This window comes from Botryllus schlosseri, chromosome 12 (genome assembly GCF_051294905.1).
Source record: "Botryllus schlosseri isolate E-star chromosome 12, Bs_hap1, whole genome shotgun sequence".
Taxonomy (NCBI): domain Eukaryota; kingdom Metazoa; phylum Chordata; class Ascidiacea; order Stolidobranchia; family Styelidae; genus Botryllus; species Botryllus schlosseri.
The window spans coordinates 2,385,729-2,407,964 of record NC_137247.1 but is presented as its reverse complement, the minus strand read 5'-3'; the positions used below and the strand labels follow the sequence as shown (position 1 = coordinate 2,407,964).

The window sequence follows — 22,236 nt, the reverse complement described above, 5'->3', positions numbered from 1 at the left end:
TCGCTAATATAACTGCTGTGAAAAATCAGTATGCATGAATTTACTGGTCTCGCGATTTTTTTCTCAAGTTTGCGTATGCATTTGGCCAATAATATTGGTACTTTCATATATAGCAGGGTTGACCAGACTCGAGTCACCATTTTCTGATGACTCGACTTGACTCGAGTCATTTTCTCAAAATACGGAAACGACTCGACTCGAGACAATCCGTGTATTGACTCGACTTGGACTCGAGTCATTGTGCATTACTTGAACCAAGCCATACGACTCGAGACTATAAGACGGCCAAGACCGACATTTCATTGTAATTTCGAAGAACAGTAAAGTGACCACCATATTGGAATTTCGTCTATTGGTCCTGGTACTTGAAAATGCGACAAGAAACTGCTCAAAGTGAGGAAAATTAGTATATTATAAATCCAAATCATTCAATATCACCAAACAGAGTTATAAAAAATGGGTTTAACAAGACTTCAACTGGAAACTGAGCAGTCAGCACAATGACTTGGACTCGGACTTGAGTCATAATACCATGACTCGGAATTGACCCTCTGCTCGGTGACTTGGACTCGGACTTGACTCAATGGGGAATTGAAAATGACTCGACTTGACTGGAGTCAAAACTTAGGAAGTGAGATTGACTTGTGACTAGGAGCCTCGTGACTTGGTTACAGCCCTGATATATAACATACACGTAATCAGATTTCCTGCTGGAGTTCATTGAAATTTAGGACACCCATTACGTTTCGGCAACATTGCACCAAGTTTAACATGTCTTTTTTCGATCGGGTAGCTGTTCTCTAAAAATAAAGCAATACTAGCGATCTCTTTGACTTGTGAATCGATGACGTTGAAATATTTTGTCACTATCTGAATATGTTGACTTGAAAATATAAGATAAATACTTTCACTAAAGGCCTTGTTGTGATAGATTCGGCACGACTTTTGCTCGCTTAGAATATATTTGATTGGGAGGCCGTCGCTGGCCTACGAAATTGTCTTGCGAGCTGCAGCACATCTGAACTAGTTTTTTTTAAAAAACAAGGGGGAATTTGTATGTGGAGAAGAGATTTCAAATAGCATTTGAACATACTTTCAGCAAAAAAACAGCCATAAGGAGCATACGTTCGGATATAACTGGTTGACTACATGACAGTTCGGACATGAACAATTTGGAAATCCATTACAATTCTTAAGTGGAATTCATCCCTAAAAATTGCAAAATTCCCCCCAAGGGGGGAATTCCTCCCCGGTTGGGAACCACTGCCCTAATTCAAAGGTATAAGGCATGACAATTTTTGCAGCTAACTCCATAAAGTCCTAAGTGCTTCTAAAAGTTCTGGTGAATAAACTGTGACTTTCGCTTTGCAGCAGCGCGTGGAAATTCAAAAATCCAATCATATCATTTAAGTGGTGTATGCCGGTAAATCTAGTTTCAGCTTCAAGTATAAATCTGTCCAAAGCTTGAAACAGGCATCGTCTAACTCAGGGATGGGCAAACTTGTTAGCTCGAGGGCCGCATTCGACATGTGCATCTATTCGCGGGCCGCGCTATATAAAATTGGGATACTAAGCAAAAATTCAATATTGTTATTTGATTTTATAGTTACTAACGACATCGAAATAATATATATGTATTTGTTTATTTAAAACAAATCAAACATTGACAACAATATATACGCTGGTCGTCGTCATTGTCAAAATTAGGGAGGAAAGTCGGCGTCCCGATCCTTAGGACTGGATGTATATTTGAGTCTATGAGAAGCCACCTGTTCATAGCTTTGATTATAGTAGCGGAGGAGTTAGTCTATTGGTGACGATAAACGCCCGGCGGCCCGGGTTCGGTTCCACGTCGGGGGTTCATCTGGTCTCCTCTTGCCCCTCGTCGCTGCTCTTACGGTGACAAAAAAAGCCCAGAAAAAGACCCGATGAAAGAACGCACTCTCCAGGAATGGAAAGAGCAAGAAGGAGCCACGGAATAGAGATTAACATAGAAAAACGACTCCGAAATCGGGCAATAGGTCCAGCCAGGTGGATGTTAGGAGACCGCAACTGGTCGTTCGGCATCCTCATAATAGCCTATGTTCATTACATCGCATTGTGTCTTATCGCATTGTACATTGTGTGTGTCTTGATCAGATCAAAATATAATCTGGCGATTATTGATTGCATGCGACCCGCGGGCCGTAGTTTGCCCACCCCTGGTCTAACTTCTTCAACAACACTGAGGCCAGCATCTTCTGATTGTTCGCCAGGCATTTTCCTTTTTCTGCGAATTCTTCGAACAATCGGCCTTGACGGCTATTTCGGTGTGGTTCCATCGCCATGTAAACATATTATTTCGTGTTTTCCGAATCCGCGCGACACTAGCTTTCGATTGAGACCAGTTTCACGCAGTGGCGGCTCGTGACAATATCGGGTGGTGGGGCAAGGGCTGCAAGCGAATTTTTATCAAGATGACGTCACAATGGCGTTTTCCAACGTAAACAAGTAACTTGGTGGTAAGTGGTACGGACTTAACACGAACTTTCCGACAACAGTGATTTTAACGTATGTTCTGCGAGAGGTCTGCCGGTGAACTGTGACTTGAAGTGTGGTAACTGCGTAAACGGCGTACGGAACAAAGATTCGACACGGTTCATGTTCGCACTATACCTGACTAATTACCCAACTCGAGAGATTGCGTAAGCCTAACTGGAAAGGTCAACGAGTTCGGACACATACGCAATTGTTATCTCATAGATTGGACAATGGACATGTCATATTGAATCTAAAACATAATTCTGAAGAACTACGGATAGCAGCCTCGGACATTCGGTCCCGGTACAGCATAGGAGATTTTGGCCTTGCGGCTGGAGACTGTCACACGACATATACGGCTTACGGTCTATAGTGTATATATGTCTGCTGCAAAATCGCCTTTGTAAAATATATTACCGAATAAATACGTGGATGAAAGCCGAAAACTTGGTATACACTGTTACATGAAATCATCGAGAAGTAGCCTCATGACCGTTTTCGGTATGGTACACTGTCAAAATTAATACGAACAGACCAACACCGAATTTTGCGTAAAATTTACTGAGGAATAGGCTGATCATGCGATCAGCTGTTAGCCGCCATCGAAAACGAAACAGCTATCGCACTTGACATTGGTTGTAATTGTAAGCAAATGGCCTGAACTGAAGGCCACAATTTCACGGTGAAATTGACATTGGAGAATATAAAATAAAAGTAAATATTTGAATGCAAACCGAGGATGTTAGTAAACTGTTTCATGATATCATCATCTCATCACCTATCTCAGTATGGAACACAGTTAGCGTTAACACAGATACACCGGCTTTTGCGTGAAATCCGCAATGCGTTAGGTAGGCTAAGTGTCAGATCAGCGCACATCTCTACCATACTCGACCTTGATAACGAAATTGCTGCCCTAATCATTGAGTGCCAACCTTGAGACTTGGCACAGCGTTCGATACTAAAATCAAGACATACCATGCAAAAGCTCATGACGGATCTAGGTAAGGAGCATCGTTAAAATCAATGGAGACCAATACCGGCTTTGCGTAACATATGTTTGCGATAAATGACGAGTCAGCTCTCACTCGACTTAGGAAACGAAATTACCACTAACACAGTACAGTGACAAACTTGAAACTTGGTACAGCCTTCGATACTAACATTAAGACTTACCGTACCAAATGTCATGACCGATCTCGGTATGGAACATCGTCAAAATGAATGGATACCAATACCGACGTTTGAGTAAAATCTGTTTGCGATACATGACGGATCAGCACACACTCAACTTCGGAAACGGAATTACTACCCTAAACTTTCAGTAGAAACCCTGAAACTTGGGACATTGTTAAATACTACCATCACGACATGACATACCAAGTTTCAAGAATTATCATGGTGTGAAACACCATCAAAATCGACTTATACCAGCAAAGGTCGACTAAACGCATATGACGGTAACCGAGTTCAGATATAGATACGATTGTTACATCACACCTTAAGGGCGACCAGGCTATGTTGCCCCGGTTGCTCGGTAATTTTATGAATAGGAGAGAGTAAATCACTGTTTCTTTATTATGCGCGGATTGGAGAGAATAGACAGAGAAAGCTTGTTATGAGCGCTACCGGGGCAAGCCCCGGCTAGGCATTCGCAAAGCGATAACACGAAGTGAATTTGATTTTCGCAGAGACTGGGCTATATATGGGCATTTACAAGCGAAAGGACAAGAAGAATACGATTTTCGCTATGATTTCGGTATATATAGATTGCTGTGCGAGTGTGCGTCTATAAATGGTAAAGTACTGTAATTGAACAGAATTTTAGGTGGGGCAATGCCCCAGTTGCCCTATAGGACGAGCCGCCACTGCGCAGTTTGAATAGATTTTAGCTCACACGACGCCAGCAATAGGACTACCAATTACGCTTATTTTAGCCGGCTTTGTACACTGTGTCGAGCGAGGTAGTGTAATGGTGATGCGTCCTGCTTCTTACTCGGTAGGTCGTGGGTTCGATCCCCAGTCTGGTCAGACCAAAGACTCGGAAACTGGTATCCGCGGTTATCCCGCTAGGCTGGCTCTCAGCAATCACGGAGGAGAAAAAGAAACGGGTGTGAGGACTAGATGACCTTACTATAAAGTCCGTAGCGCATCTCCGTCGTCACAGCATCTTGATGGTGCTGGCGAAAATGAATACCATATCTCTCACTCTCACACTGTGCAGCCTCATTTTGCCGCCCCCTTGGAGCCTGCCACCCCTGGCGCAGAGCCAGAACCGCCAAGTGGCTGCGCCATGTCTGTTGATTGATGAAACTAGCTCCCTATCGGAAGACGTGACACAATCTATCAGTTATTGAACAATAAACATGCAGACAGTTTTCAATTGCAAGTTATCGAATCATTAGAATGATACTGGATTCTGATCTGATTACTCGCAGCATTGTGTCCAGCCCTAGTCGTGCTCGTGGCTAGGACACAAATTTTAATATACATTTTAATAATATATTCGTAGTAAAATATATTAAAACCCGAAGCTTTTCGAGCTGACACTTTTCAAGGGCAATAGTCAGCAAATGGAGAATTTCAAAAACACGCATCCAGCTACATTGCATACAACCAATTATGACGTCATAGAAACAAACAACATGACATACAGGCAAACCGCGAGCGCAGCTAGTGGCCAATTTTTAGATTCACTAAAAATTCCTTCTGCTGACACAAGCGCGGTCGGTGGAATTTAATATAAGTCGATTCCAGTGCAGACAGATGGAAATTAGTGCGGCCTCTACCTAATATAGAAAATCTTTCATCGCGATAGTTTTTAGCGCAAGTTGCATTCTCAGCCAAATGCTTGCCGATGGCAGAGTTCATTCATAACCATGGCCTGATTACGTTCTAGTAATCTCAGATCAGTTACGGCTGCGTCTTCGCGAGAGTCCAATGTGCGTGATCTAATATCGCTCGGAGCATGTTGTTTGATGCGTTCCTGCAAGCGCTGAGTTGTTCTTCCCACGTACCGACAATCACAGTGGCACTTGAAATCATAGACTATATTGCTTTGTTGAGAAGCAGGAAGAACATCTTTGCGCGTTGCAGGCAGCCCGATTTTAGCCAATATATTTGTGGGATTCCATGAAAACAGACTTTTCGCCGCAGACGAAACCAAGCCTCCATTCATGTACCGTGGCTATGTCGACGACACCTTCGTTGCCTGTCAAAATGAGACGGAGTTCGATGACTTCTTTGATAACTTGAATTCTCTACACTCGTCTTTAAAATTCACATGTGAAAAAGAGCGTGCTAACTCGTTACCATTCTTAGACGTTCTAGTGGAAAAACGGGGTATTAGCTTTGTCACTTCGGTCTACCGGAAGCCAACGTTTACAGGGCATTATATACGCTGGAATTCTTTTAGCCCGAATCGCCGTAAACTAAATTTGATTGGCACGTTGGTGCACTGAGCCTTGGTGATTTGTTCGGATGTTAAATTAAACGCGGAGCTAGAATATATCCGCAAAATTCTAATCGATAACGGGTACCTCGAACACATCATCAAGAGTTCTGTGGACAGAAAACTCAGTAATTTCAATCCCAACAAATCACAAAACACGAACACACGGTCTGAGGAAAATGTATATATACATTTACCGTGGCTGGGCCCCATCTCTTCCCGGTTTGAAAAGCAATTGATTTCTGCTGTAAATCGCTGCTACGATAACGTAAAAACTAATGTTGTGTTTACCACCAAACAATTGCTTCCTTCAACGCGCAAAGATGTTCTTTCTGCTTCTCAACAAAGCAATTTAGTTTATGATTTCAAGTGGCACTGTGATTGTCGGTACGTGGGAAGAACAACACTCAGCGCTTGCAGGAACGCATCAAACAACGTGTTCCGAGCGTTATTAGATCACGCACATTGGACTCTCGCGAAGACGCAGCCGTAACTGATCTGAGATTACTAGAACGTAATCAGGCCATGGCTATGAACTCTGCCATCGGCAAGCATTTGGCTGAGAATCAGTGATGAGCGGATAGCGCTATTCGAGACTCCGAATCCCTCCGACAACTTTGGTGTCTGAGGAAAACTCCCTCCGACTCCGAAGAGTTCAATCCCAGACTCCGAGATACTCCGATGAATCTCGTCAAGTATCCGAAACAGTGGCAAGCATGGTACACTTGGTAATGTGTTTTACTAAATTAATGTGATAGTAGGGTTGGTCTACTCTCCAGTCCCCAATTGCGGAGCAGATGGCTGATTTTTATGCACTTGGCAATCATGTTTGCATGTTACCCGTCATATTACAACTTTACAAGATGTCAACTGTCTGTGTTTTGGTTTGTAATCATAATCAAGAGTGTATTCTGGTCAGAGCTATCCAAAGATCTCGGAGACAAAAGTTACAATACTCCGAAAAAATATCTGTAGTAAACTCCGACTCCGCTCCGACTGTCACAAAATCGGCAAAACTCCGCTCCGAATCCACTCCGACTCCGCTCCGATGCTCATCACTACTGAGAATGCAACTTGCGCTAAAAACTATCGCGATGAAAGATTTTCTATATTAGGTAGAGGCCGCACTAATTTCCATCTGTCTGCACAGGAATTGACTTATATTAAAATCCACCGACCGCGCTTGTGTCAGCAGAAGGAATTTTTAGTGAATCTAAAAATTGGCCACTAGCTGCGCTCGCGGTTTGCCTGTATTTCATGTTGTTTGTTTCTATGACGTCATAATTGGTTGTATGCAATGTAGCTAGATGCATGTTTTTGAAATTCTCCATTTGCTGACGATTGCCCTTGAAAAGTGTCAGCTCGAAAAGCTTCGGGTTTTAATATATTTTACCATGAATATATTATTAAAATGTATATTAAAGTTCTGTACCCCAAAAAGTCTCTTCAGACACAAATTTTGGAGACAATTAACTTTCAAGTAATCAAATATTCTACTGCGCAAAGCATTTTGGACCTCCTCCACTCACTAGAATTGCTGACCAAGTCACTAAAACTATAATCTCTTAGCTGAAGCCCTTATCTATTTACGCTTTCGATCTCCCTAATTGTATCATGTCATCAGCGACGTGTCAGATAAAGCGTTTTATGCATACCCGCAACATAGTCTAATATCATCCCTCATCACAATCATTCGTAAACTCATAGTATGGTTTAATTGTATTGTGTGAAACTAGCTTAGTGGAGCTGGACATGAACAATGAACATGAACATCCTATACTCATGATCGACTCACAACCACAGTCTACAGGATCGCAATCATAAGGAAGTAGGGATTTCCCTGCCTTCTACAAATAAATCCATTAACGATAAATGTTATTTATTTTTAGTGGGTGCTCGATTGACCACGGTGTCCACACAAATAAGTCACATTTTTGATGAGGTAATTCCCACATTTTCATCACATCAATGCAGTTGAGTTAACCTGCAATATAAAACTTGACATAACTGGTATGCAAGATGTCGACAAATAACTGTAAACCGAATTCCTTGAGGGTATATCGACTATCCTCGAGGTGACATTTCAGTTAGCAATCATTCATCACATCAACTCAATAGCCTCAATAGTAAGATTGCCACAATAACAAACAGATCGCGCTCAGAGATATAGCTACAAAAGTTGATGAAAAACTAAATCGCGCTCAGAGACGAAATAATATTTAGGTAGCAATACGTACGAACATTGCAAACTATCCGATAAAACGTGCAGTTTAAAAAAAGTAGTTCATGGAGAGTCTTTAATAATATATTTAAATCTGGAGCAATCAACTACTTTAAAAAATAAGAAATGCCGCTTTTTCAGATTGATTGTATAGCGGAAACTCTAATATCTCGCCGTCTAATGGAGATAAATGTAGCACGCTGGATCATATTAGTCAGCTTATCAATAGTCACTTTAGCTGACCAGAAGGAGGAGCTACTCTGCAAAGCTCGGCCTGGCTGTCAGTTGGTTAAATGCGATCCTGGTCGGCCAATACGTTTAGGTGATTTAACAAAGAAAGAATACCCGGTTACGTGCGTCAGAAGCATAGTCCGACAGGGTGAAGTCACCAGAGACGAATATGACGAACTGAAGACGGAACTATTGAATATGAAAGCAGGTGCGGTAAATATGCCATTATAATTGATGTTTGTTAACGCCTAGATAAGTTATATTAGGTGGTCAAAGTAATCAAGACAGCTACTCAAGTAGAAAAAGAAGTAGCGACGAAAAGATCTACTCAAGTACGTTAATAACAAATATTGTGGATCGCAAAAAGTTATATTTAGTGTAGCTTTATTTTCGGGAAATAGAGGCATTACTACGCTTGTTTTTATGCTTCAACATGTATGTTCTGCAGACAAAAGTCTGAAAGGAATTAGAACTCAAAGTATGATACTCGGATTTGAAAGTGAAATACAAATACCACTTCTAAAAAGCGGAAAATATATTTCATGTCTTTTGTCCAAAAAGCAAGGTGATCTGCTAAAACATGTATAGCGTTCAAAAAGCCGGATTTTCCAGTTTCGCGGGACACGTCATGGGCTGCTAGATTACGAAATGATAGGTAATTGCTAGATTGCGAAACGGTTGTTTCAAACGTTATGGTGGGCAATATTTACTGTGATGTAATATTTTATATAGGCGACAATGCGGTGTGAGCGGAACCAAGCAATCCGGTACCTAAATTATATTCACCGATACTTTCGTGAAGACATATTTGTCACTCCACAACTACTGTGCGCGAAATGCAACAAAATTACTGGGCTTTACTTGACTTTTATGAATATTAAATGTCGGTACTACGTGAAAACAGCCCCGAAATTCCTCAGGCTATCTTTCGTATTGGGGGATTAAACTACTTCTACTTGACAAACTGAAAACAGCGAAAAGTAATAAAGTAGATCACAAAATATTACGAAGTAGAAGTAGATAAAATCAGATCTAATTGAGTAAGTACCAGAAGTAGAGGAAAACTACTTCAGTACTTCCAAAAAGTAGAAGTACTTCGTTACTGACCACCTCTGGTTATAGCCTATATACGACCAGGTGAAGGGATATGATTATATTTTGTGCTTTTTGCATAGTATGGCAAATGAAAGTTCTCGGTTTTAATTAGAACGATATATGTAAATATTATTCTTTTATTGCAGCACTGGAGTTAACGATTTCTGGTTTGAAGAAAAGCAACTCGGAGTTATCAGCAGGTCTCTTGCGATTTTTTTTCTTTTCATTTTGATACATGGTCTACCAATATCGGCCTAGTTGGGCACTAATATATCATTATGATTAATGATCGTGAGCATGGATGAAATGAGCTCTGAAATAGATATCAATATCATCATGACTAAATATCAAACGAAATCGACTTTTTCACATAATTGGAGATTCTATGGGCTACCATCGGATGCGAATATATAATCCGTAAATAGGTAAACTTACTATTGATCAGATATTCGCAGGACAATTACCGAATCACATATCTTTGAATTTTAGAGAACTTTGAGGTGAAAACTAAAATTTTCAGATAGGGCAGGAGAACAAAAATATCGAGCAGTAGGCATGCATGCGTGTCTGGCACGAGCCGATACTGTTTTGAAGTATAGACTATTTGTGGAGGCGAACTTGAAAACGTGATGCAATGGGTTTTCTTTACAGTATTCTTCCAATCGACCCAAAATAGTGCTCTAGGCAGCAAATGCTATTGTGCCTTCCAAAGCGTGTAGGCATGTTTACACTGAGCGCACAAAACGCCCAATAATTATACACTTATACCTTCAAGTTAGTTGTATATAGCAACAATTTCTATATAACGACTGGACGAACTTGTTTGAACAAATACAACATTTCCCTGAAGAAATTCCCGTGCTTCGAGCGATTTGCTGTATTGATATAATTATCAGGTCTTTTCACGATTTCAAAAGATTCCATAGTAAATCGGCGTACCAAATCTTGGCTTCACATCATACAATTTCTGGCAAACTAATCTTGGTACTATTACCTTGCGATCAGCTAAAATAGTGATCTTCAGCACTTCCGAGCTGTCAGCCTCTGTTCCGATCGATATAACGAGGTGGTACGGGAGCTTAGTAAAAAATGATCGAAATGGTATACGCGCACACAAAAAGTTTAGGAAGCACTGTGTTAAACGGACGAAGCACTGTTTTTACCCTGCGTCCAAATTAAATGTAGAATTGCCCAAATTAACCAGACTTTCGACTATTTTTACGTGTAATTTTACTTTTGTTCCGTGTATTCTGTATATCGACAGGCGTAATCGATTTGTGAGATCGTGGTCCGGTAATCTCGAGCATTGTCTAGTATTTACTGCTTGTATATCGATAGCCGTCGAGATATTGTTCCGCAGTTGAGGTCCGGTAGCGATATTTACAAATGGAATTATTTTATTACAGCATTGGATATCACGAATGCAGAAGTTGCTGATTTAAAGAAACAAGTCCGGTTCCTAGGTCAGTTCAGAAATAAAATTTTATAATTTATAAAAATCTTAGTTCACTATCCATATCTATAAAAATATATGATGTTTAAGCATCGTAAACATCGATGATAAAATAATGCTGAAACATACGTCACCCAGAATATATGTCATATTATTAGAAAAAGAATGTGATAAGTAGGCCTATTTTCCTATTCTATACTTTATTGTTCAAAATAGGGCACGCCTTATATGATTGGATGCGAATAGATGATTCTAACATCGGTATTTTCTTATTTATCAAATGCGTGATTTGATAAAGTAGACTATACAAAAATCTTTCAATCACCCGAAAACAATGGTACGCAACTACATGATATACTAGCTATGGCTCAAAAACCACAATCTGTGTTTTGCTGTATAGTGCAGTGTCACAAATAAGTGAAACTGAACTGCAAATTCCAGGAAATCACCCATGCAACAAAAGGCCATGCGGAGACAACGGGGAATGCATACGATTATCAAATGGCTACAGGTGTCATTGTAAGTGGGGATATTATGGAGACGACTGCCGCAAACGTGAGTAATGATGATACATTTCGTTGGATACACTTTACTCATGTCGATATTTCTTATTATTTGATTTCGTAGCCGCCAACTCGTAGCACGACCCACTTCTAGGCTTTTATAAAAACTTATAAAATATGAAAAAGGGGAGGATAATTTGAAAGGCATTATTTCATGTTAATGGCATAGTGAATAAATCGAGCTGTGTCCCAATGAAACAATTTTGCATGCCGTCGTTAATCAGATGTTTTGCATATGTTTACTGGTTATATGATAGTCATTTATCCGTCACTGTGGCATATAATTTCCGAAGTAAATCAGTAATACTGTTAGAGTCGAAGAAAATTTTGGAACTTCCACTGAGATATATTTAATTAAAACGGTCCGTAAATATGGGGGAGGGGTGTGTGTTGGAATTGATAATGAGGAGATGAGTCCTATCCGCTATGGAACATGTAATTGAAGATGTGTATATTCACAAGAAGTAACAAATAATGCCAAATGAAACAGCAACATACTCAGACACCTCTGCAGGCTGCAGCCCTCTCCCTTCTCCCGACCATGCACCTCTTCGTGCGATGGTTCGCAGGGAGCACATCACATCCCCTCCGATCTCAAGATCATAAGCTTACGGGTATAAAAGTGACCCAAAGGACAGCAACAAAGCGAAGGAAGAACAGAAACCGAGCTAAGGCAAAAGAATCAATTAAAATGAACAAACTAGTCGGACCATCATCTAGGCGGGGCCCTACCTCGAGCAGAACATTCTTGATCGTCTTCTGATGCTTGACCACCATCGACAGGCGGTTCAGGGTGGAATGGATGCAAAATTGGTGCATTTTTTTGAAATAAATCCTGCGTGATGGGAGCTTTTCTCCGTGGTAGAGCCGACTTTGCGGCGTGACAACACTGACAAGTGAGGTTACTGAATTCAAATGACAAGAGATCAGATGCTTATGGTTATTGGTTAGTAACTGGCAAGGTATAAAGGTGCAAGTGGCCAATATTTTTCTAGGGATCCGGAGGGGCTACAGCCAACCTCCCCCCGTGGGGATAGTTGTGACTACAGCTGAGATATTTCACCCATCTGTTGGCACTCCCCGGTGGTAATAGGGTTGCTAAATGTCAATGGACACGAAGAACCCATCGTTACTTCAGGTTACTTCGTTTTCTTCCACACTAGTTGCTTCTGTTTAGGGTGCGGCCAACAGGGGTTTTGCGGAAAAAACGGGAGTGCCCGGCGAAAAAACCCGCCCTGTCGGTTCCAGAAGGCTGGCTCAAGTCGGCTTTAGAGGGAGCGTCAGTGGCGATGGTCCCTCTGCCACCATACTTGTACCGGTGATCGGAGCATTGGCCGCGGGGTGACAGCTTCGAGATAGCTCATGACGAGCTACTGCCACCTTAATACAACCAATTACTCTCTACTTTATCAGCAGATACCATAGTCAACAATCCGGTCGATAAGGTCAAAACACTATATGCCACATATTAACTGCAATACTGGCATATGTGGTGGCGGAGTTGACCAACTTTTCTTGTATTTCTTTTAAAGAAAGGAACAACCGTGCATGACCTCGTGTAACTGGCGATCAAGTCGGATTGATCCTGCGTGCCGTTGACACCGATTCCATATATTCGCCCTCGGTACAAAACCAAGCGCATATCGTATATTGGAGATAATATGAGACTTATGTGTCATAAAATACCTACTGTTTGATTTATCCGTACAATATATCTGGAAAGGCAATGGTCGTCTATTGAACTGGTATAGTCAAGGACTCACTCGATCAGGATGTTCGTATCAGCTATACTGCAGTTGAGTATATTTGTAAATCGCTATCCGTAGACAACGGACTCACTGTATACCCTCACAGACTATTGGACACGTCAAACGTTCTATAACGCCTGAATGTCCTCTTTTTTGAAATTCGCCCGACATAGCTTTGGCAGCCAGGCTAATGGACAGGCTGAACTAACAAAAAGACATAAATGATGCGAAATCTGTGATGCAGACGATCGAGCGAGTCATTCGGGAGTAGGTCAGGAAACTTGACTTTCTTAGTCAACACCACTACAGTATCGCGTAAAAAAGTGGGAAATCCGAGAGTCTAGTAGGAAATATGACCTTCTTTTTAGACAAAACAACCGGATTTCCAGTATAAATTGTAAAAAAATAGTTTTCTGGTCCGCTAATCTGACTTTTATGATTTGTAATCCTTTCCGGATTCCAAAATACGGTAACCTTACTATCCCAGGGTTACCATATTACGGAAATCTGAAAAGAGGACACTTCTTCAGAATTTTTAGACTTGCAAAACCGGGGGATAATCGTGAAATATTGGTAAATTTTTCACATTTCGTAGTCCGTTGACAAAAAAAAAGTCATCTCCGGCTCAGCTCCCGAAATACCCGCCTCAGCGTTACTTCAGTGCTGTTCTACGACATTTCAGTTGATTTTGGCCATAAATTTGACCAAAAAAAGAGGACAAAATCTCGAAAAAGAGGACAAAAGGGCGTCCTCCGTGCACGTTTTCAAAAACAGTCAAAAAAGAGGCAAATCCTCTTAAAAGAGGACGTATGGTTACCCTATATAACCGTTAATATATTTTACGCCATTTTGATATTTGATTAAGGAGGATTATCACGAAACAATACTTAATTCCCTGAAGTGAAAACCTTTGTAAGTCGTCCATGTGCCGTGTGAATAAAGATAAAACATTTTTGAGAGCGCGACCATAAAAAGTGTGGAAACCCTTTGTGTAGAAAATCTCACTGTAAAACTTAATTCAATAATGCGATGATTCAATGCCTACCATATGCACCGTACAGTTCATCCAAACGTCAGTACATCGGGGACGACTCGATTCATGGTTTGACTTAACTCGAGTCAATGGCCTAAAATTGCTTGGCTCGGACTCGACCCACGAGAACTATGAAATTACGAGGACTGAGCAAAATCGATTAGGCGGGGATTTGACCCCGAATCGAACATGGCGCTTCGAGTCGAGTATCACTATAGGCCTACTCCTTAAGATGTCATATGAACACACGAGAAGTTCTAACAATGTAGTGGTTAGTCTGACCATTGCATTTCGTGACAATGCCGCGACTTCACAAAGTATCAGTAGCTTACGCCAGATAAACTCGTAAAACTCGTCTATCACTGCTCGACTCAAATTGAATCTTGAAATTTGATACTCGATTCTGATCTGATTACTCGAAGCATTGTGCCCATCCCTACTCATAACTAGGACACAAATTTTGTAGACAACTTTCAAGTCATCAAATATTTTACAGCGCAAATCATTCTAAACCTTCTCCACTCCCTAGAACTGCCGACCACGTCATTCTTTACTGAAGCCCTTATCCCTTTACGCTTTCGATCCCCCTAATCGTATCATCTCATCAGCGACGTGTCAGATAAAACGTTTTAGGCATGCCCGCAACATAGTATATAATATCATCACTCATCACAATCATTCGTAAATTCATAGTATGGTTTAATTGTATTGTGTAGAACTAGCTGAGTGGACCTGGACATGAACAATGAACAAGAACATGAACATACTATACCAGTGGTCGGGAACCTATGGCTCGCGAGCCATATATGGCTCTTTTGGGTATAAGATATGGCTCTTTGCCAAATATTTATTTTTGTGTTGAATTGATCAATATTGCAACGAGTAGTTGGTAAATGTTAATCACGGCCAAAATAATTATTCTCGTGGCAGTACAAACATGTCTTTGAGAGGTAAAGACAATGTTGTCTCCAAGTGTAGGGGCTCGGACCCTCTCTTTTCAAAATCATCCAATTTAAGTTACTGTCACACCGGCGACCAACATCACTCGCGAATTCTATGTACCCGACTCGAACTCTTGAATTGTGCGATACGTTGATTAATTAAAGAGCATAGCAGACACGGCAGCGCCCATTTCAAAACGCAGTTTTCAAATACGCATTGTCTTCCTGATTCAAGTCGCAAAATGAACAGTTGTGAATGTGACAATTACAAACTCGAATTACACACAACGTCATAGCTATCCACGTTCTTGATCGGTAAGTATAGCTCTGTGTAGTACCGGCGATAAAATGGAGGCGTGTAGCGCAACGTTATGTTACCGCCGAATACTTTGAGAAGTCGATAAGTATATAGATTTTCGTAATTAGTGTGACAGTCACATTCGATTAAAATCAGTTGAAATAAATTCTAAGCTACATATGAATTGCGTTATCAAGGGTGAGGCTTGGCCCGTCTGTTCTATACCTCTCGTTTTGACCTTTATTTCCGAACAATAAATACCAGATTTTACTCAGAAAATATGGCGCACACGAGGAATCCCACGTAGTGAGTTCGAATTAGTGCTACCATGACGTCATGAATTTTCAATTGTGACGCAACAGTTGATTGGCATGTATGGCTCTTTGGGAGTTGAGGTGGAAAAAATAGGGCCATTATGGCTCTTCGAACAAAAAAGGTTCCCGACCACTGTTCTATACTGATGATCGACTCACGACCACAGTCCACAGGATCACAGTGACAAGGAAGACAGATTTCCCTGCCTTCTACGAATAAATCCATCAACAATATAAATGTTATTTATTTTTAGCCGGTGCTCGATTGACAATGGTGTCTACACAAATCAATCACATTTTTCATGAGGTGATTCCCACATTTCTATCACATCAATGCAGTTGAGTTGACCTGCAATATAAAACTTTACATAACTTATACTTATGATACTCACTATGCAAAATAACGACAAATAACTATTAACCGAATTCCCCGAGGGTACCGACTATCGTCGAGGTGACATTTCAGTTAGCAATGATTAATCACATTAACTCAATAGCCCTCCAGTATAAGATTGCCACAATAACAAACAGATCGCGCTCAGAGATAAAGTTGCAGGAGTTGATGAAACAATAGGTCGCGCTCAGAGACGAAATAATACTTAGGTAGCACTATGTACGAACATTGCCAACTTTCCGATAAAGCAGTTCAAAAAAGTATTTCAAGAAGAGTCTTTAATAATATATTAAATATGGAGCAATCAACTCTAAAATACAGAAATGCCGCTTTTCAGATTGGTTGTGTATAGCGGATACTACATTATCTCGCCGTCTAATGGGGATTAACGTAGCACGCTGGATCATATTGGCCAGCTTATCTTTAGTCACTTTAGCTGATCCGAAGGAGGAGCTACTCTGTAAACCTCGGCCTGGCTGTCAGTTGGCAAAATGCGATCCTGGTCGGCTAATAAGTTTAGGCGATTTAAGAAAGAATGAATACCCGGTTACGTGCGTCAGAAGCATAGACCGGCAGGGTGAAGTCACCAGAGACGAATATGACAAACTGAAGACGGAACTACTGAATATGAAAGCAGGTACGGTAAATATGCCATTATAACAGTGTTGGGATCAAGTCACTACCTTCGAGTCACGAGTCATCTCGAGTCGTTGCACATTTTGACTCGAGTCAAGTCAAGTCAATCGATTTTCGAAGGTGACTCGAGTCAAGTCAAGTCACTCGTTTTTTGGAGGTGACTCGAGTCAAGTCAAGTCAAGTCAAGTCACGAGTCAAGTCACAATTCAAGTCAAATTGAATTTCCGAAGTATGAGTGATCATTCAAAGTCACTACATAATGTTAGATGTGTTAAAGACAGAATAATTGGCCATTTATCAAATAAGGAATATGAAGTTGAATATACATGTAAAAATGCGCTGTATCGCTCACACACACGTAGAACTGCTAATAAAATACGTCAGTAACTGCATAGCTACATCAGGGGTGTCAAACATACGGCCCGTCAAATGATTTCATCCGGCCCGCGAAGCAATTCTTAGTGTCGATTGATATATGGGTGTATTTTATCCAGGACACTTCTCGAATTTGTAGTAAGAAACACTTCTGATAAATATTCCTTCGAGATAGAAAATGTCGAGTATGTTCAATTTGTTCATAGGCCACATCATAACCACCCGACAGCGGAGTTCTATTCTAGTCATTTCTACTCATAGTCGGGACTCAAGAGCAAATCGCTGACATTGACATCCTATTCCGAGAATGCGAAAAAAGTGCTTGTATTGAGTTAAGAGTTGGTAATATTTTGGAATCATTTGACTGTTGCGGCCCGCGAGTGATCTGAATATTTGAATCCAGCCCGCTACGTCAACTAAGTTTGACAACTCTGAGCTACATGCTACATTCGGTTATTATCAGCCAAAATAAAGGATCGAATACGAAGCCTCGAGAAGTTGAAAGAAATTGATACCGTACAATACCCTAACCATCTCTACAAATACCGTGGCAATATAAACGCATAAACAATATTCGTTCGATTCAAATCATACAAGAGGGTTGGTAAAGGTGACCGCTGTGAAATGTAAGGACAGAGCCGTCTAATAAACATGATACGTTGCTAAGATTAATCTACTACTACTGTCACAACAACGCAAGCCACGATCATTTCCTTTGCGGTCAGTTTATATATGATGTAACAATGGGGGATCAATGAAGTGATCGACTGAACATGCACAAGATACAGTGATTTATTCGACACCGTATAGTTGAAGACTTGAAATTGACTCGCAAATTTTGCTTCGAGTCACGAGTCAATCCACACTTTTGAAGCGCCGAGTCAAGCCAAGTCAAGTCATTTTTGCAAAGTGACTCGAGTCAAGTCAAGTCATACGAAAATGTTGACTCGAGTCAGACTCGAGTCATCCCAACACTGCATTATAATTGATGCTGTCATGTTTGTTAACGCCTGGGTAAGTTATATATGACTTGGTGATGGGATATGGTTATATTTAGTGCGTTTTGCATAGCATGGCAATGACAGTTCTCGGTATATAGACGTAGAAAGATATATGTATTTATAATTCTTATGTTGCATCACTGGACTTCACGATTTCTGGTTTGGAGAAAAGCAACTCGGAATTATCAGCAGGTCTCATTTTGATACATGGTCTACCAATATCGGCCTAATTAGGCATTCATATAGGAACCAATATATCATTATGATTAATCATCGTTAAAATGGAAGAAATCAGCTCTGACATGTAATCACGACCAAATATCAAACGAAATCGTAATCCGTAAATAGGTAAATTTACTATTGATCAGATATTCGCATGATAATCACCGAATCGCATATCTTTGAATTTTAAAGAAGTAAAATTTTCAGATAGGGCAGGGAACAAGAAGATCAACAGTCATGCATGCATGTCTGGCGCTAGTCGATACTGTTTTGAGCTAGAGGCTATATGCGGAGTCGAACTTGAAAGCGGGCAATGGGTTTTGTTTTCAGTATTCTTCCAATCGACCCAAAATAGTGCTCTAGGCAGCAAATGGTACTACATATAGCAGGAGTCGGGAACCTTTTTCATCCGAAGAGCCCATATTGGCCCCATATTTCGCATTGCAACTTCAAAGAGCCATACATGTAAATCAAATGTTACGTAGGGTTACCATACGTCCTCATTTAAAATGATTTGTCCTCCCTTTTCAGGTTTTTGAAAATGTCCTCCGAGGACGCCTAAATGTCCTTTTTTTGATTTTTTGTCCTATTTTTTAAGAATTTTTGGTAAATCTAGGGCAAATTCTGCTGAGATACAGTAAATCATCACTAAATTAACGCTCCGACGGCTATATTTCGGGAGCTGAGCCGGAAAGTTGACTTATTTTAGTCAACCATCACCTGATAATGTGAAATAAAAATTGTATTTTGGGCACTGAGCGAGAAATTGATCTCCGGTATTCTAAGCCCGAAAGTTTTGAAAAAGTGTCCTCCTTTCCCGATTCTAAAAATATGGTAACCCAATTGTTACGTCACAATTGAAAAGTCGTGACGTTATGACGACACGAGATCGAAACTCCGTGCATGGGATTCGTCATGCTCGCCATATTTTCTCTTTAAAACATGTTCCAATTATGCTGACTGCCTTATTTGAGCATGCGCAACTTAAACTACACCAACAACTGTAGACAACAGTCAAAGTGTGCAGTGCATCTACAAAGTGCAGGCTTTTTGCAGTTGATGACTCTTTTGATGTTTTGTAGTCAGGTTGAGCACTGTTGGTGAAATTAAGCCACACAAACGTTGAGACTTCCGTTTGTTAAACGAGATCATAGTTCCGGTTTATATTTTTTAAATGCGAGATCGGCTGCTCACATGCGTAGGTGCAGATAGACATGGTCACTAGCCTACAGCAGAACATACACTAAATTTTTCTCATTTCATTTTTCATGATTCCGTATAGATCAGGAAGTCAATGTGAATCTGAAATCTGCATTCTCATGCAGTCGTCTCCATGTTCGCTATATTCTCTTTGATCATCAGTGTATCGTGCAGTCCAAGATTTTGAGGTATTATGCAATGTCGGCTACATCGAATTCGCATGTGATAATTGTCGGTGGTGCAATATAAACTTAAATTTGAGGATTTTGAATGATTGAAATGAAATGAAATGAATGAAAATTACCAGTTAATTGCTTCAATATTGATAAATCGGGTACAAAATAAATAAAAAATGTCAAAGAGCCATATTTTATACTCAAAAGAGCCATATATGGCTAGCGAGCCATAAGTTGCTGACTACTGATATATAGTCTTCCAAAGCATGTTGGTGGCATGTTAAAAGCGACAAAATACATAAACCAATTCATGAAATGATTTGCAACTAAACGACGCGCATCCGCATGCTTATGCATCATTCATATGCTTTGATTCAACTTGCGACTTCTGGATTTTTAGGCTCGATTTATCCCTGCAGACTTGGCCTTAGGATTGGATCAATCTCTCAAAATGAATACAACTACTTCACATATCTCGATGTCTCTTGTGCTATACGTATATAATACGCAGACAGCGAGGACTAGATATCTGAACGGAATCTGCCGCCAATGGAATGCAGATATTGTGGATGAGTTGAGTACTATGAGTTAACATCGCAATGACACAAAATTGACAATTCAACAACCCTTATTAGCACATGTGTCAAAATCGATTTGTGAGATTTCGGTGGTCCCTTATGCACTATAGCCTATACACTGGTCAATGCGATGTTAAACCATAGTACCCATCAACAATGTCTTCATAGCGTAGGCGACAGATTCTATTGAGATATTCAGTCTGTACATTTATTACGTAACACATAGATAACTCTGGAGTAGCGGTATTCATTTTGGGACATCCTATCCTAATGAAAAGCATTTAATTTACTTTCTAATTTGAGATACTATATTGATTTAGGTCAATAAATTTTATAGGTATAATTTGAAACTATCAAAAGGTATTGTTTGATCGATATCTCGAATTCGAATTTAAAAAATTCATGACATGAAAAATAGAATGAATTAAGTCAGAGTAAATCATTTGTAGTTATCTAAAGGTATCATCCGGTTCCAAAGTATTTTTCGTATCATAAGTATTTTACTTTGGAATTGCAGAACTTGACCGGTTGAAAAAAACGAATGATAAAGTTGGAGCAACTAATCCGACGGTATCTAGAGGTATTGTTCGATTCGAAGATGTTCTTGGTATGATGAATATTTTGATTTCGAATTTCAGAAATTCGTGGAATAAGAAATAGAATGAAACAAGTTGAAGGAAATAATGTAAAGTTATCTAAAGGTATACTTTCGTTTGAAAAAGGTGTTAATAGGATTATAGTACTTTACTTTTTAATTTCAGAAATTGAGGGGATGAAAACGACGAATAAAAGAGTTGAAGGAGATAATTCGAAGCTATCTAAAGGTATTGTTCGATCCGATAGTGTTCTTAGTATGATAAAGATTTTGATTTCCAATTTCAGAAATTGACGGGATGAAAAGTAGAATCAACCGAGTCGAAGAAAATAATTCGGAGTTATCGATAGGTATTATTCGGATCGAAAGGATTTTTTAAATAATTTTTAACACGGAGACAGTATACACGTTTCGATTTGCGTTTAACCAAGTCCAATGAAGATGACACACACTAATAGAATAGACCCCACATTATATCAAGCATAGGCCTATATGTATGGATGCATCATTGAAAATTAATTTTCTATGCTTCGTGAGGTCTTTTAAGCCGGAGTTTCCCAAGCTTTTTGCTCGCGACCCCGTTTATTTTTTCGAATAATTTTTGCGACCTCATACGTGAGAGATGGGATGGATTAAAATTACTTTAGCAGGCTTTTTGTAACGAAAATAATATTTGTCGTCAAGATGTCGTCTCTGCTTGACGGATTCAAAGCTGACTTGAAACTCTCAGTTGCAAACATTATACCTAGGTTTGCATTTAAAACAAACGGCGTTTAAAAACACTTTGTTTAAAACATGTTTTAGAAAGTGTTTTAAACAAAGGCCTTAAAAAAAGAAAATTGTATTTTTTCAAGTTGTAGATTATGGCATAATTGTGTAAATACTTTCCAAAAAACTTGCTGTATGAGCCTACGGACAATTACCATCCGATATGGCCGACGTATATCGATATGGGATGGTCGGAACCCTCAAAATAGTCGGTTCAACAGCAATAGTACAGATATTTCGTCAATGGACCTATGTTTACTCTATATTATCAATTGTCAATGTCAATCCACTATGGCATCACAATTGAATATTCGAAGAGCTTCTTGGAGGTACAGAACTTCAATATACAATTACATAGTATATTCATATTGAAATGAACACGGATATTTTTGGCTGACACTCGTCAGGGGTCATCGTCAGCAA

The 22,236-nt window shown here is 40.0% G+C and overlaps 2 protein-coding genes across 4 annotated transcripts in view; one reads left to right on the top strand and one right to left on the bottom strand.

Annotated features, from left to right (window-relative positions):
* LOC145451521 (homogentisate 1,2-dioxygenase-like) overlaps positions 1–12,928 on the bottom strand; it is a 71,879-nt gene extending 58,951 nt beyond the window's left edge. The window contains exon 1 of the mRNA XM_080329733.1: positions 12,915–12,928. The gene's annotated coding sequence lies outside the window, so the exon portion shown is untranslated. The remainder of the gene's footprint in view (positions 1–12,914) is intronic.
* LOC145451517 (uncharacterized) overlaps positions 8,333–22,236 on the top strand; it is a 30,289-nt gene continuing 16,385 nt past the window's right edge. For all 3 annotated transcript variants that reach the window (XM_080329729.1, XM_080329730.1, XM_080329728.1), the window contains exons 1-6: positions 8,333–8,631; positions 9,665–9,718; positions 20,968–21,030; positions 21,089–21,151; positions 21,212–21,274; positions 21,333–21,395. In XM_080329729.1, coding sequence (XP_080185855.1) covers positions 8,373–8,631; positions 9,665–9,718; positions 20,968–21,030; positions 21,089–21,151; positions 21,212–21,274; positions 21,333–21,395 — 565 coding nt within the window. In that variant the 5' untranslated portion in view covers positions 8,333–8,372. The remainder of the gene's footprint in view (positions 8,632–9,664; positions 9,719–20,967; positions 21,031–21,088; positions 21,152–21,211; positions 21,275–21,332; positions 21,396–22,236) is intronic.